Genomic DNA, 13,266 nt, shown 5'->3' on the forward strand with positions numbered 1-13,266 from the left:
TCACATTTTTAGTTTAAACTTGATCTCAATTATAAAGAAATTAAATCGTGATTGTTACACATAACTGAGAGACACCTTCACTAACATTAGGTCAAGGGGTACAGCTGGAGTTGGTATGCTCAGCCCTTTTTAAATTCACCTACAATTTAAATATAATCTTAGTTAAATGTTTTGTTTTCGTCACTATATTGACCATTAACTGTCTGAGCTAAAGAACCAAAGACCATCTGGGTTTTATTAGAGTTGTTTCAGATGACTCTTCAGGGAAAACAAGAGGACTGACTTTTCCTTTTACACTCACTGCATGCAACCAGACTGGTGCGTCACATTGTTGGCGTATTGTTTTTTTGGCCTAATGGTATATGCTGTATACTGTATGCAGCTAGGCTGTTCTTCTATTTATTCAGACAGTTTTTAAATAAATAAATAAACTGAACAACATGATGACTATGAGCGGCTTGCCTCACACACTACTGTACATGAGTTACACAGCTTCATGCTTTTTTCACACTCACCAGGGCATTTTCTTTCTGTTAACAACCAGCTAAGGAACATGTTCGGCGCAACAGGCAGAGCCGCACCTTTTTGGTGGAAAATGTCATAGGGGAGCTCTGGTCGGAGTTGGAGGAAGGTAGAGTGTTCTTCTTTTTATCGCCTGATATTTTTATTATCTTCATCGTTTAGGGTAACTACACTGCTGCACAACTTTACTGCCAGACTGACAATTCAATTAACACTACTGAATAAATTTTATGACAAAAAACTAGTGTACATGTATGTTTAGTTTCTACACATTCCAGTTGAATTAGATAATTTTGAATTCATTTTTTATTCTTGAACTATTAGTAGTAATTTTATTTATATAAAAAATCAAATCTGATCTAAATCTTTTTGAGTTAGCTAATTTAGTTATCGCCAGAGTTCATTACATTGTAAACAAGCCAAGTTCCTATAAACCTAAATGATTGTTTGCCTCAGAATTTCATAAAATGCACAGATAAATGGAATATATAACAATCTCGAAACAGACAAATGATATACACCATAAGACAACTTAGACTTTGATGTAAACCTGAAACCTAACCTGTTCTAGGCTTTCCATATAATTCTCATAGTTGGATTATTATCCTGGTTGCTGTTTAAGTCTTTTTATGGCTCAACCAAAGGTATTTAATTCGTTTTTTAACAAGCTAATGAATAACCTTTCCATCCCTCCTGTTAACCAAGGATTTGTCTTTGGCCATATCGTACAATCACTATTTACGCTGTTGTGGGAAAGCAGTAGCCATAGATTTGACTGAGGCAGTGTAGTAAGATTAGCACTCATTTCAAGCATGGAGTGTCAGGCTAGTGATGCTACGGACCCACAAGCATGGTGCAGAGTCAGGAATCAGTAAAGACATTTTAATCGCTGAGCAGAGGCAGGTCAGAAACACAATGCTATCACTGGCAGAGGTACAGACAAGGATCAGGTCGCGGTCAGAGCTAACATAGTCAAACACAGGTGGAGGTGGCAAACAGCGGTACAAATGGACTAGGTGAAAACACAGTCAGGAGGCAAAACAAGGTCAAGGCACAATCTGGACTGGCAGGGTAGAGTACTGGAATGATGACGAAAAATGAACAGACAATCTGGCAACTGGTAATGGTGAATACTGGAGTTTAAGTACCGAGTTGATTGCAAACAGTAAACAGCTCAGGGGATGTGAACCGGAAATAAAAGCAGAAAAAACAACAGGCAAACTACAACAGGACCTTGACAGAGAGAGCAGAAGATTAATTCAGAGCAGCAAGCATTCAGAAAATCACAGAACAGTAAACAGGGTGAAGGTGATGTAAACATGCTTTGGGAATGCTCTGTTATTGTAAGTTAGACTAAGCAGCCTAGACAAGCAAATAAAGACACCTTAAATGCCATTTGCCTGAACCCACCGCATGCTATGTTCAGTCCCTGTGTATTTTTGTCTAGGTGACCGTTACGTAGTGGTGGACTGTGGCGGAGGAACTGTTGACTTGACTGTACATCAGATCCGTCTTCCGGAGGGGCACCTAAAAGAGCTCTACAAGGCATCAGGTAAAAGTGGCAGTATAACTGGCCTAATATGGAGAACTATTATAAAAATGTTTTAAATTACCACAACAGATTTAACTGAGTAGGGCGTAAGATAAGCCTATACAATAAACTGGAAAAAAAAGGAAAAAGGAAAAAACTTGTATCAGTGACGTGTAAACAAAGCTGCCAAGTGGTTCAGACTGCAGGCTTTACAGCCTGTTCCAAAAGCAACAGACTCCATAAGTAATATTATACAAAGTAGAGAACACGTAGCGACAGCTGGTGACAGATGTTTGATCAGATTGTTAAAAAAAGAACTTACTTACTGCTATTTCATCTCCTTCTATTGAATGTGATCGAATATATTGCATTATCATATTTAAACTTTGTTTATTGTCTGAAACCACTTGAGGCCAGCTGATTGAGGCCCAGTGTTTTTGCTTCCTGTGCGTAGTGTCTGAGTTTTGTGTCTGAACTTTTTTTATTCATAATTACAATACCGTGTTTTCCCAGGGGGGCCCTATGGCTCTATCGGCATTGACTATGAATTTGAGAAGCTTCTGTGTAAGATCTTTGGCCAGGATTTCATTGATCAATTCAAAGTCAAGAGGCCAGCTGCCTGGGTGGATCTGATGATTGCATTTGAGTCTCGGAAGAGAGCAGCAGCCCCAGAAAGAACCAATCCCCTTAATATTAACCTGCCCTTCTCCTTTATCGACTACTACAAGAAGTTCAGGGGCCATAGTGTTGAACATGCCCTTCGCAAAAGCAAGTAAGTGCATACAACAAACTAGGAATCAGTAACACTTGCAATAACTGTATGGTAGCATGAGAAAATACATCATAGCTGTTAAAAGAAAACTTCACAGATTTTCAATGGGGATCGACCAAAATGACCTCGGACAACATTTAAAAATGAAGGGAGACTCCTCTTCTGAGGGTGCGGGTTCCTTAAGGGCAGCCTCGTACTCCTCCATACAGCATAACTTGTTGGCGCTGTATTCTGGCTCATAAAACCACCGACAGTCCTGGGCAATTTGGCACCCTGGGCGTGATCTTGATTTTAGGGCCTACACATCAAACCCCCCCCCCCCCCCTGGCTTGGAGGGGTGCCCCCCAGCAGGTGGCGCCCCTGGGCGCCTTGCTCCTTTTGACTGTGCCTAAAACTGCCACTGCATACAACTAACAACGAATATCAGACTGTGCTGTAGTACTTGCTGTCTAAAATATCCACAGCGGGTTATTAAATATTAGTGCTATATGCATACACGAGGAAAGACAATGGTTGACCGAGCAGTTGCGCTCTAGTCGGCTGGCTCCACCCTCCTAAGCCTGGCTCCGGCCTCCTCTCAGCCTGACTGTTGCTGAGGCAGATACAGAAAAAAACAGAAAGCACTAGTTGTAGTTTTTGAGCCCACGACAAAACATCTGCTGAGGCGTCTTACATAGAAATTATGGAGCAATCTGAGTGTCCCTTCATTCTTAAATATTAACTGACATAGTTTTGGTCAACCCCCACTGAAAATATGTGAAGTTTTTCTTTAACAGGCATTAGTCAAGACAACTATTATACCTGTTTTATTCCACATCCTTAGGGTTCATGGTAAGTTATAAATTATATTGTATTGTAATGTAATTGTAAACATACCAAGCAATGTAGTAGAAGTATTTACTATTTTCTCACTGTTGTTTTGAGCATATGTGATGGGACCCTCTAAAGGACATATACCGTCTCAGCTAAATGGGAAAATTAAGAATATCAGCCTTAGCTTTTAACCTTTTTAACCTTTAAAACCTAACTTTTTTTTAAGTCAGAAGTTCTGTTTTTAAAAATCGTACCCTCACACTCTAGCTGTGACAACACGCACTATAGCTCACGCAATACACAGTAATGTAAACACTGAAGAATCACTAAAACCACACAATATTTAGACACTCAAGTTGAAAACTATAAAAGATACGAGGAAGCTGAAAAAAGCTGAAAACGTGAAAAGTAATAGCCTTCCTCATCTAACGATGACGCACATTTAAAATGTTTAAACCAATTATTCTGCAATGAAGCGTTGAGAAGTAGATAGCAGCCAAAAAACAGGGCGAAATAAAAGAATGAACTAGAAAAAGTAATTTCTTAGAAAGCTGATCTGCTTTTCTCCTCCTGTTTTTTTCCCTAAACGTCTGCCGAAAATTATCATTAGAGTCTATGGGAGAAATTTAGGCTCTCTCTGCGCTTTGAGGTCAATAGCGACTAAAGTATAGGTCTGAGGGTAAAGCCAGACACATCATTAGAAAGAAGACAAGTATGACTACGATTTACTCTAAGAAATAGGTTAATAGAGTGAAAATTGTGGCTGTAGTGACGAGTTAATGACAGAAGTTCCGTCTTTAAAAAGCGAGCCCTCGCACTCTAGAGCTGAAAATTTAACAAAAACCACTTGATATTTAAACACACACAAGTTGAAGAGTATAGAACATACGAGGACACTGATTTACACAGATAAAGTTGAAAGATGATAGATGCTTTTGAAGTTGAAATGACGTTTCTACGCCATAATATGACGATGATAGACGCTGATGAAAAGAGCCAAGTTGACAAAAAGTTGAAGTATGATTTCCATAGACGACCGTTCTAAAAAAATGATAAAAAAGTTGAATAACGTAAAAGTTTAATAGTTGAAAACCTAAAAAGTAATCTCCTAAACACACCACAGGCCGGAATAAGAAGAAGACGAATAAAGACCGAAGATAACAATAGTGTGAGAGCTGTTCCAGCTGAGCTGATTTTCTGCCGCAACGATGCCAAACGCTGATTAAAATGCTGACGTCACAAAGTTGACTATGACAAAACGATGAAAACAACAAAACGTTGGCAAAGATTAAAACGATGACAGCGATTAAAAAGATGACTAAGGTGAAATGATGACAAGATAAAAAAGTTGACAGAGGTAAAAAGATGTCAAAGATTAAAAAGTTGACCAAAGCAAAAGATTTAGATTAAACCGGTTAAAAGCACCATAATAAGTGTGTGGGGTTATTTACTGAACTGTAAAATAGTCCCGTTAACGATTGGTAATTATTCAGTTAGAACCAGAAACTTAAAGCAAATAAATTGCATTGGTGCTTTTGTTTTGAAAGGATTCAGAGGAAGTGTGTGTGGGTAATTACTAAACTGTTAATCTATCTTTAAATAGTCATAATTACCCAGAAATATTGCAATTAAAGCTAATTATTTGGCTTGGTGCTTTTAGTTTGAAAGCATTTAAAGGAAGTGTGTGCTTAATTACTACACAATGTAGTTGACTAATCAGTAATAAGCATGAACCTGCTAGCATGGAACAGGTCAAACTGAGCATCAGCAGTTTGACCTGTCAGTCAAATCTGCAGCTGCGCTGTCGCCATGGAGATGAAAGGTGGAAAAATCAGGCTCACTCTGTTCTGTGAAAGCAGACTTTCACTCTTGATAAATAGGCTTATTCCAGCAAAATCATAATAGTTATTACAAAAATATTTTAATTTTATGAATCCCAAGGCTTGCCTGAACAACTGGAGTTAATTTTATGTTTGAGGATAAAAGGTGTATAGGTCTGATGGTATAGCCAGACATGTCATTAGAAAAAAGACAAGTATGACTACAATGTAGTAAGTACATTGATAGAGTGAAAATTGTGGCTGTAGTGATGAGTTAAAGGCAGACGTTCTGTCTTAAAAAAACGTGCCCTTGCATGTTAGCTGTGACATCACGCACTCTAGCTCACGCAATACACACTAATGGAAAAGCTGGAAATTTAACAAAAAATACCCTATATTTAAACGCTCACAAATCAAAAACTATAGAAGATTCGAGGAGGACGCTGACTTACACAGGTGAGACTTACAACACAGACTTACAAGTTGAAATATGATAGACACTTTTGAAGTTAAAATAACGTTTCTACGCCAAACTTTGATGATGACAGATGCTGATGAAAAGAGCCAAGTTGACAAAAAGTTCAACAATGATTCCATAGACCATTATAAAAAAACGATGAAAAAAGTTGAATAACAATAAAAGTTTAAAAACTGAAAACATGAAAAGTAATAGCCCCTCTCTCTAAAGATGATACATGTTCAGGAAGTTGAATGATGATCCTATGATGAAGCGTCGATGAAACTGACCGGAAAAACGGGGCAAAATAATAAGTAAAACTAGAAAAAGCATTTCCATAAGAAAATGCACAGTGAATGCTTCCATGCTGAATGTATTGCCGAGGAATTGCTCAAAGGAGCTGCTGAACTGAATGTATAGCTTAATATATCTGAATAGCTGGTTTAGAAAGAGCTGAATGTGCATAAACAAAGCAGGGACAGTTGAATTTCAAACTAAAGATTTGGCAGTTGTTCATACAGGCTCATCATACTGTAAACCTTTTATTTGATACTTGATGAAAGACACAACCCATGCAGGAATTGAACTATGACGTATAGATTCAGAGTCAAGCATCCATAACCACTCAGCCACAATAGCAGCTTTCCTCAGGATTCTGAGCTGCATAATATGTATTAAAAGAAAAGCTTAAACTTTCTTGAGAATTTCTAAAACCTAGCGAATGGGGTTCAAACATTGAAAGTCCTGCTAAATATCTATTTATCAGAATAGCCCTGAGTCAAATTTCAACCCTCATCTTCAGGGTATTGAGTCATGCGCCTTAATCACTAAGCCATCATTTCGCCTGGTGGTACTGTACTTTTCTGAGTCAATGTTCAATGAACACCATTATACATACAGAATGATGAAAATCCAGTTAATTTCAATAGGAAAATAAAGGAGCTTCATATTTTCAAAAGTATATAACTAAGAAAAACAAAAGCACACTTCTCCTTAAAGGCTGGACATTCTGATATTTGAACGGTCTCTGTATGTGTTTAATATTGAAAGGATTTGGAGGATGTGTGTTTGCTCAGAAACAGAAATCTTGCTAATAAATCTAATCGAATTGGAGTGCTTTTTGCTTTTGAGATTTTGATTGAAACATTACTGAAAGTAGTTGATGAGCTGACTCTATAGCTGATTGGCTCTGCAAAGCAAAAGGTGCAGAGGTGAATGTGCATAAAAAAGCAAAAGCGGTTTGATTTAAATAAAGAGAATAATTACTTTTGGATATTATTACAGTCCTTTAAATCATTGTTTGAATCAAGGATTGAACCAGGATTGCCAGGTTCAGAGTGAAGCAGCATAACCACTCTGCCACACTAGATGCTGAGAATTCTGCTCAGAGCAGCACTATACAAACTAATTGAAAGACTGAAAATAAAAAGAAATCTGTACATTGGAGATGCATTGACGTGTATTTCATGTTCCAACCTTGATAGAGATTTCACACGGCTCAACTTTTATGCTCAAATTAAAACATGAATTTATTACATAGAATGAAATAGTACAATCACAGAATAATCATGAGAGAGGTAGTGGCCGAATTCAGCCGCTTGTTCTTCTGCAGAAAGAACTGAGAGGTTGAAAAAGGTCAGCTGGGTGTCTGCAGCAGACCCTCTGCGAAGCACTCTAAGAACACATCTCCCAATGCCCACTTTTTAAAGCTGTGTTTTTTATGCAACCAGCGAGTGCCTATGTGTCCATCGAAAGTCAATGTTTACTCAGCTGCAGCAGTTTATTCGTTTTAGTGGCCAACCTGACACCACGGTCAACCTGACATTTGTTGCAATGAACAGAAATAGGAGGAACAGAATTTACCACAGCATTAAGCATAGAACTTCATTTATCTAGGAAATACAAACATTTATATTATAATGGCATTGCATGAACATGACTGAAATTGTTTAGTAATTAATATATTTATTTTATTAACAACAGTCTCAAAGGTGTAAACCCAAGGCAAATGTAAATTTTTTAATACAAAATCATATGTTATTTCTTGCATCTTTAAGTAAAAGCTGAACATCCTTAAAATATTTTTGAACAAGAACCTGATGTTTATAAGAGATTTTAAGTTGCAACTCTGATTTAAATATTAAAGATTTAAAGAGTCTAATGCAAAAGTCATTTGCCAATCATTTCAAGGGTCACTCCTATTTACACCAGTTTCTGTTATGGTACACAAGGCATTGAGCTATCAATTTGCATATATTGCTAAATTTATTCCTTAAAAAAAGATAAAACAATTTTAGGGTTAGGTGAAAGGTGAATAGGTGAAAGTGGTTGACACAAGTATAGCTAAATATACCTATAATACCTTATAAACCATATAAGAAAGATCAGGTGGTATAAAAAAAGCTGAATGTGTAAACCTCACAATTATAAAATTTCAAGAATAAAAAAGAAAGAAGAAGAAAATTTCCAGAGAAGTCTTACGGGTAAATGCCTTAGTGTCTATGGGAGGATTTCTGGAACTCTCTGTGCTTTGAGGCAGATACAGACTAAAGTGTAGGTCTCATGGCTTAACCAGGCACATCATTAGAAAGAACGGCAAGTTAAAGAGAAAAGTTTAGTCTTAATTAAAGGCAGAAGTTCTGTCTTAATAAAACGTGTAGCTGTGACGTCACGCACTCTAGCTCACGCAATACACACTAATGGAAAAGCTGAGAATTCCTCAAATACCACCCGATGCTTAAACTGCTATAACTCAGAAAGTATTAAAGATTTTAATAAGCTGAACAAGAGATTAATAATTGAAGAGTATTTTGTAGTTCAAATGGTGTCTGTACCTTAAAGTATGTGGAAGTAGTTAAAGCTGAAAGAAGACAAAGCTGAAGAGGATTTGAGAAGTAGTTTCCATTCATTTCAATGAGAAAAAATTTGTGAAAAAAGCTTAATAACTTGAAAAATATGAAACATATGACTGAGACAAATAATAGCCCCCGCCCTCTTAAAAAGCTGCACGGTTTGATATTTGAATGGTTTCTAGTTTTCCAAATAGTATGTATGGTGCTGCTTTGACTACTGCTCTCAGCAGTTACTGTGGCTGAGCAGGGCTTGACTCCAACCCTGAAGACTCTGGTTTGAGTCCAGATTAAAGCAACAGTAAAAATAAGAATTTATATATTTTGCATTAAAGTATTACAAATATATATGAAGAACAGATCTTTAGATATTTTAGATATGTATTCAATACCAGCTGTTATATATACTGTTGTATTTATTCGATGGCATTGTATAAACATGTCTTAAACAGTAGCTGAACCCAGGCCACCCACTCTAAAGTCACAGACTTAAGCCGTTGTGCCACAGTATATCTAAGGTGAATAGAGCTTGTGACTGCTCAATAATTTTCAAGTTAACTCACTCACTCATTTACATTATAATGCTAAATGCTGTAATATTGAGTTTGCTTCTTTAAGGAAAGCTTAAGCATGTAAAGAATAGCTAAAAGTGGTGAATACAAATAATGTATAGCTAAATTGATTTATCTAAGAAAAGAACAAAACTAAACAGGCATCAGAAAATGTAACATGATTTCCACAATTATAGTTGTCCTTATCATTCCGTTTTTTTGTTTGTTGCACCCACGGGGTTTTAGAGCATCTGTAAATACTGCACCTGATTTTTTTTGCCCTGTACTTTTGGACTGAATAAACTCACTATCTGCGAGCAAGCCATCATTCCTTTGGTTGTTTTTGCACGGCGTTCCACGTCTTGAGTGAGCAGCAGAGCTCACTCACCACAGTTGGTGGCAGAAGTGGGATGGCTACTCGCAAGACAGCACAGAAAGACAGAAAACCCGGACCTAGACTGCGGTCGCAGGGGATGGTGACAGCTGTGATGCAGGATGATGAGGACTGGAAGTCAGACGGGAGTGCAGAGTCGGTGGTTCCCGGCGCCAAACCTGAGGAGGGAATGATCTCTTTGATGCAACACTTCTTGAACGCACAGCAGCGCAGAGAAGAGCGGTTTCTGCTGGGGCTCCGGGGCCTACGGGAGTCCATCGTGGAGGCAGCTAGGCTGGACTCAGATGGAGAGAGTCCAGCTGCTTCGAGGGTAGCTAGTCAGCGCAGAGTGGGCTACCACAGAGACTCCCCAGGTGTGCCAGTGCTAAGAGGGCCGCCACAGCGGGCGGAACCAACAATGCCATCTCTTCAACCTGGCGATGACATCGAGAACTACCTTCGACGGTTCAAGCGCCTAGCCAGGACTGCTAACAGGACGAGCATTGGAGGCTTACCTGGCGATGGACGAGGAGCAGACAAAGGTGTACGACGAGCTGAGGAAGGTTTTACTTGAGAAGTACGACATCTCACCTGAGACGTACCGACAGAGGTTCCGGTCAGCCACAGTTCTGGCAGGGGAATCGCCGACGGAGAAGAACCTGTACGAGCGTTGGGTTCGACCGGGGGAACACTCCAAGGAGGAGATTGGTGAGGCCCTAATCCTGGAGCAACTCCTAAGGGTTCTTCCGGTTGAGACACGCACCTGGGTTCGCGAGCATGAGCCAACAGCGGGAGTGGCAGCACTGAAACTGGCTCAACAGTACCTGAATGCTCATTGCGGGACTCTTCGCACTCAACCACCATCAGGTACTGGGCGCACCCACCTGGGAGTGGAACGGGGAGGTGCGACGCCAACAGACACTGCACCAAGCCTGAATCCACCAGGAGAAAGGCCCAAAGAACTGGTGTGCTTTTACTGTCAGCAGACAGGGCATAAAGCATCTGTGTGTCCGGTGCGCAAAGCTTAACTGTCGGGGTACTGCTATGTCCCCTCCATTCACTGCTATGTGAATGGATGCTGCCTACGGGCTTTATTGGACACGGGGAGTGCATTATCAATGGTCAAATCAGGTTTTGGGTCAAATGTAGACTAATGTGAATACAGTTGGGGTGCAGTGTGTTCACGGGGCTGTGAGGCGGTATCCGCGGGCGAAGTACTCTTAGAAGTACAAAGGCAGACATACAGACTAATGGTGGCTGTAGTGGCTAGTCTACCGACAGACATGATTTTAGGCCAGTGTTGTGTGACTTATTACAAAGCACTGAGAGGAGCAAGGGAAATGTTGACTCTGTGTTACCAGGTCATCTGTCATGTCCGGCCTTTACGTGGGCACAAGCCAGGGAAGGACTCCAACCTCTACCAGACATGGACGAAAGTCTGTTGCAGGGTGGAGACAAAGGCCCAATAAAATCACGCAGACCGAAACGTCTGGAGAAGTACCTCGGCAGACCTACCTCTGAGGTTGCTGCAGAGCACCCGGAGGGTATTGGTTGGCAGGAACCAGAAAATATAGCGGAGCTACAGAAAGGGGATGTGATGTTAAAAGCTATGTTTGAAAAAGCGATGTCTGATCAACCCTCTAACCTGTGTGAAGAAAAATGTGTGGTTAAGAATGACATTTTGTATGTACAAGCTGGGGATAAATCTCGCCTTGTTGTCCCGGCTAGCTGCCGCCCACTCGTCTTACACTTAGCACACTCTGTCTCGTGGGCTGGTCACCTGGGCCAAACGAAAACATTTGCACGTGTTAGCTCACGGTTTCATTGGCCAAGGTTGTATGCTGATGTTCGCACCTACTGCAACTCTTGCCCAACCTGTCAGAAGACCAGTGCTGTGCCGCGGCAGCGCAGGGCCCCATTGCACCCTCTCCCTGTGCTCCCTGAGCTGTTTAAGGCAGATCGCCATGGACATTGTAGGACCGCTGGAGAAAAGCAGTGCGTGACATTGCTACATCCTGGTCATCAGTGATTACGCAACAAGATATCCGAAAGCTTTTCCACTGCGCACAGCAACTTCATCGTCCGTGCCCTGGTACAACTTTTCTCCCGAGTGGGAATACCTGAAGAGATCCTGACAGACAAAGGCACCAACTTTACATGGCGGCTGATGGGGCAGTTGTACCGGCAACTGGGCATCCAGAGACAGACGGACTACTAGAGGTTCCAGACACTGAAAAACATGCTACGGAAATTTGTGGCAGATACTGGAAAAGACTAGGACTAAATGGCTGCCATTTGTCCTCTTCGCCATTTGTCCTCTTCGCTTACCGAGAAGTCCCCCAGGCATCCACGGGGTTCTCACTATTCGAGTTTCTCTATGGTTGGCAGGTACGGGGACCCCTGGATCTGCTGAGGGAAAGCTGGAAGGAGGGTACGACAGCCAAGCCAGAGGAGAGAGGCATCGTGCAATACGTGCTGGAGATGAGGGAGCGACTTGAGCAGTACAGAGACCAGGCAAGGGAGAACCTGCAGGCAACACAACGATCCCAGAAGCGGTGGTATGATCAGCATGCATGACTACAGCAGTACCAACCTGGGCAGAAAGTGCTACTTTTGCTACCTACCTCAACGAGCAAACTTCTGGCAAAATGGCAAAGCTCATATACCGTGGTCCGCAAGATGGGGCCAGTAACATATGAGGTCCATCACCCAGACAAGGGAAAGGCGAATCTTTTGAAGGAGTGGAAGGAGTCACCGGAGAAGAAACCTGTGTCAGCCATGCTGGTACGGAAGGTGATGGGTGAGGAGGAAGAGGACGGTGTGGAAGGTGCGGAAAGGAAGACGTCTATGTTGGATCTGACTCACCTAGACGACATCGCCAGGAGTTGCAGGGTCTAGGAGAGCGAGTTGGTTGGCGAGAAAGAGTATTGACGAAGAGAATTCCTTGTATTTGAGCAGGTTTTTTTTCGGGTTGATTTCCACATTCATAGTTGTCCTTATCATTCCGTTTTTTTGTTTGTTGCACCCGCGGGGTTTTAGAGCATCTGTAAATACTGCACCTGATTTTTTTTGCACTGTACTTTTGGACTGAATAAACTCACTATCTGCGAGCAAGCCATCATTCCTTTGGTTGTTTTTGCACGGCGTTCCACGTCTCGAGTGAGCAGCAGAGCTCACTCACCACACATTCGTAAGATCAAACACCATTATATTTTCATAAAACAATGTGAACATGCAATTATCACAAATTGCAGCTTACAGAAGCGGACTACATCAAAAACTTCAGTGTCAATTATTAGAAGGGTCACTTGTTTTCACAAGTTTCTGTTAGGGTGCCACAATTGTTCACAATTTACTAACCATAATGCATTGTGATCTAATTTGCAGTACTGAATGCTTAAATGTTGACTTTATTTCTCAAGAAACAAAACTTTAACAGTTTGAAGAATAGCTGAAAGTGGATGATACAAAAGGGAACACCTGGATATATCTATATAAGTAAAAGAGCGAAGATTAAGAGCCTTTTCTGGATTAGCAAGTAATTTACATGTATGTAAATGTTTAATAGTATTAACTTA

The 13,266-nt window shown here is 40.7% G+C and overlaps 1 protein-coding gene across 5 annotated transcripts in view; it reads left to right on the forward strand.

Annotated features, from left to right (window-relative positions):
• The window catches only part of hspa12a (heat shock protein 12A), a 150,340-nt gene that overhangs the window by 68,128 nt on the left and 68,946 nt on the right, over window positions 1-13,266 (forward strand). For 4 of the 5 annotated variants that reach the window (XM_029174821.2, XM_029174818.2, XM_041073912.1 and 1 more), the window contains 3 exons: window positions 545-631; window positions 1,970-2,074; window positions 2,567-2,825. In XM_029174821.2, the coding sequence (XP_029030654.1) occupies window positions 545-631; window positions 1,970-2,074; window positions 2,567-2,825 (451 nt within the window). The remainder of the gene's footprint in view (window positions 1-544; window positions 632-1,969; window positions 2,075-2,566; window positions 2,826-13,266) is intronic. The other variant, XM_029174820.2, reaches the window with a different exon arrangement.

The sequence above is a fragment of the Betta splendens genome, chromosome 15 (genome assembly GCF_900634795.4).
Source record: "Betta splendens chromosome 15, fBetSpl5.4, whole genome shotgun sequence".
NCBI lineage: Eukaryota > Metazoa > Chordata > Actinopteri > Anabantiformes > Osphronemidae > Betta > Betta splendens.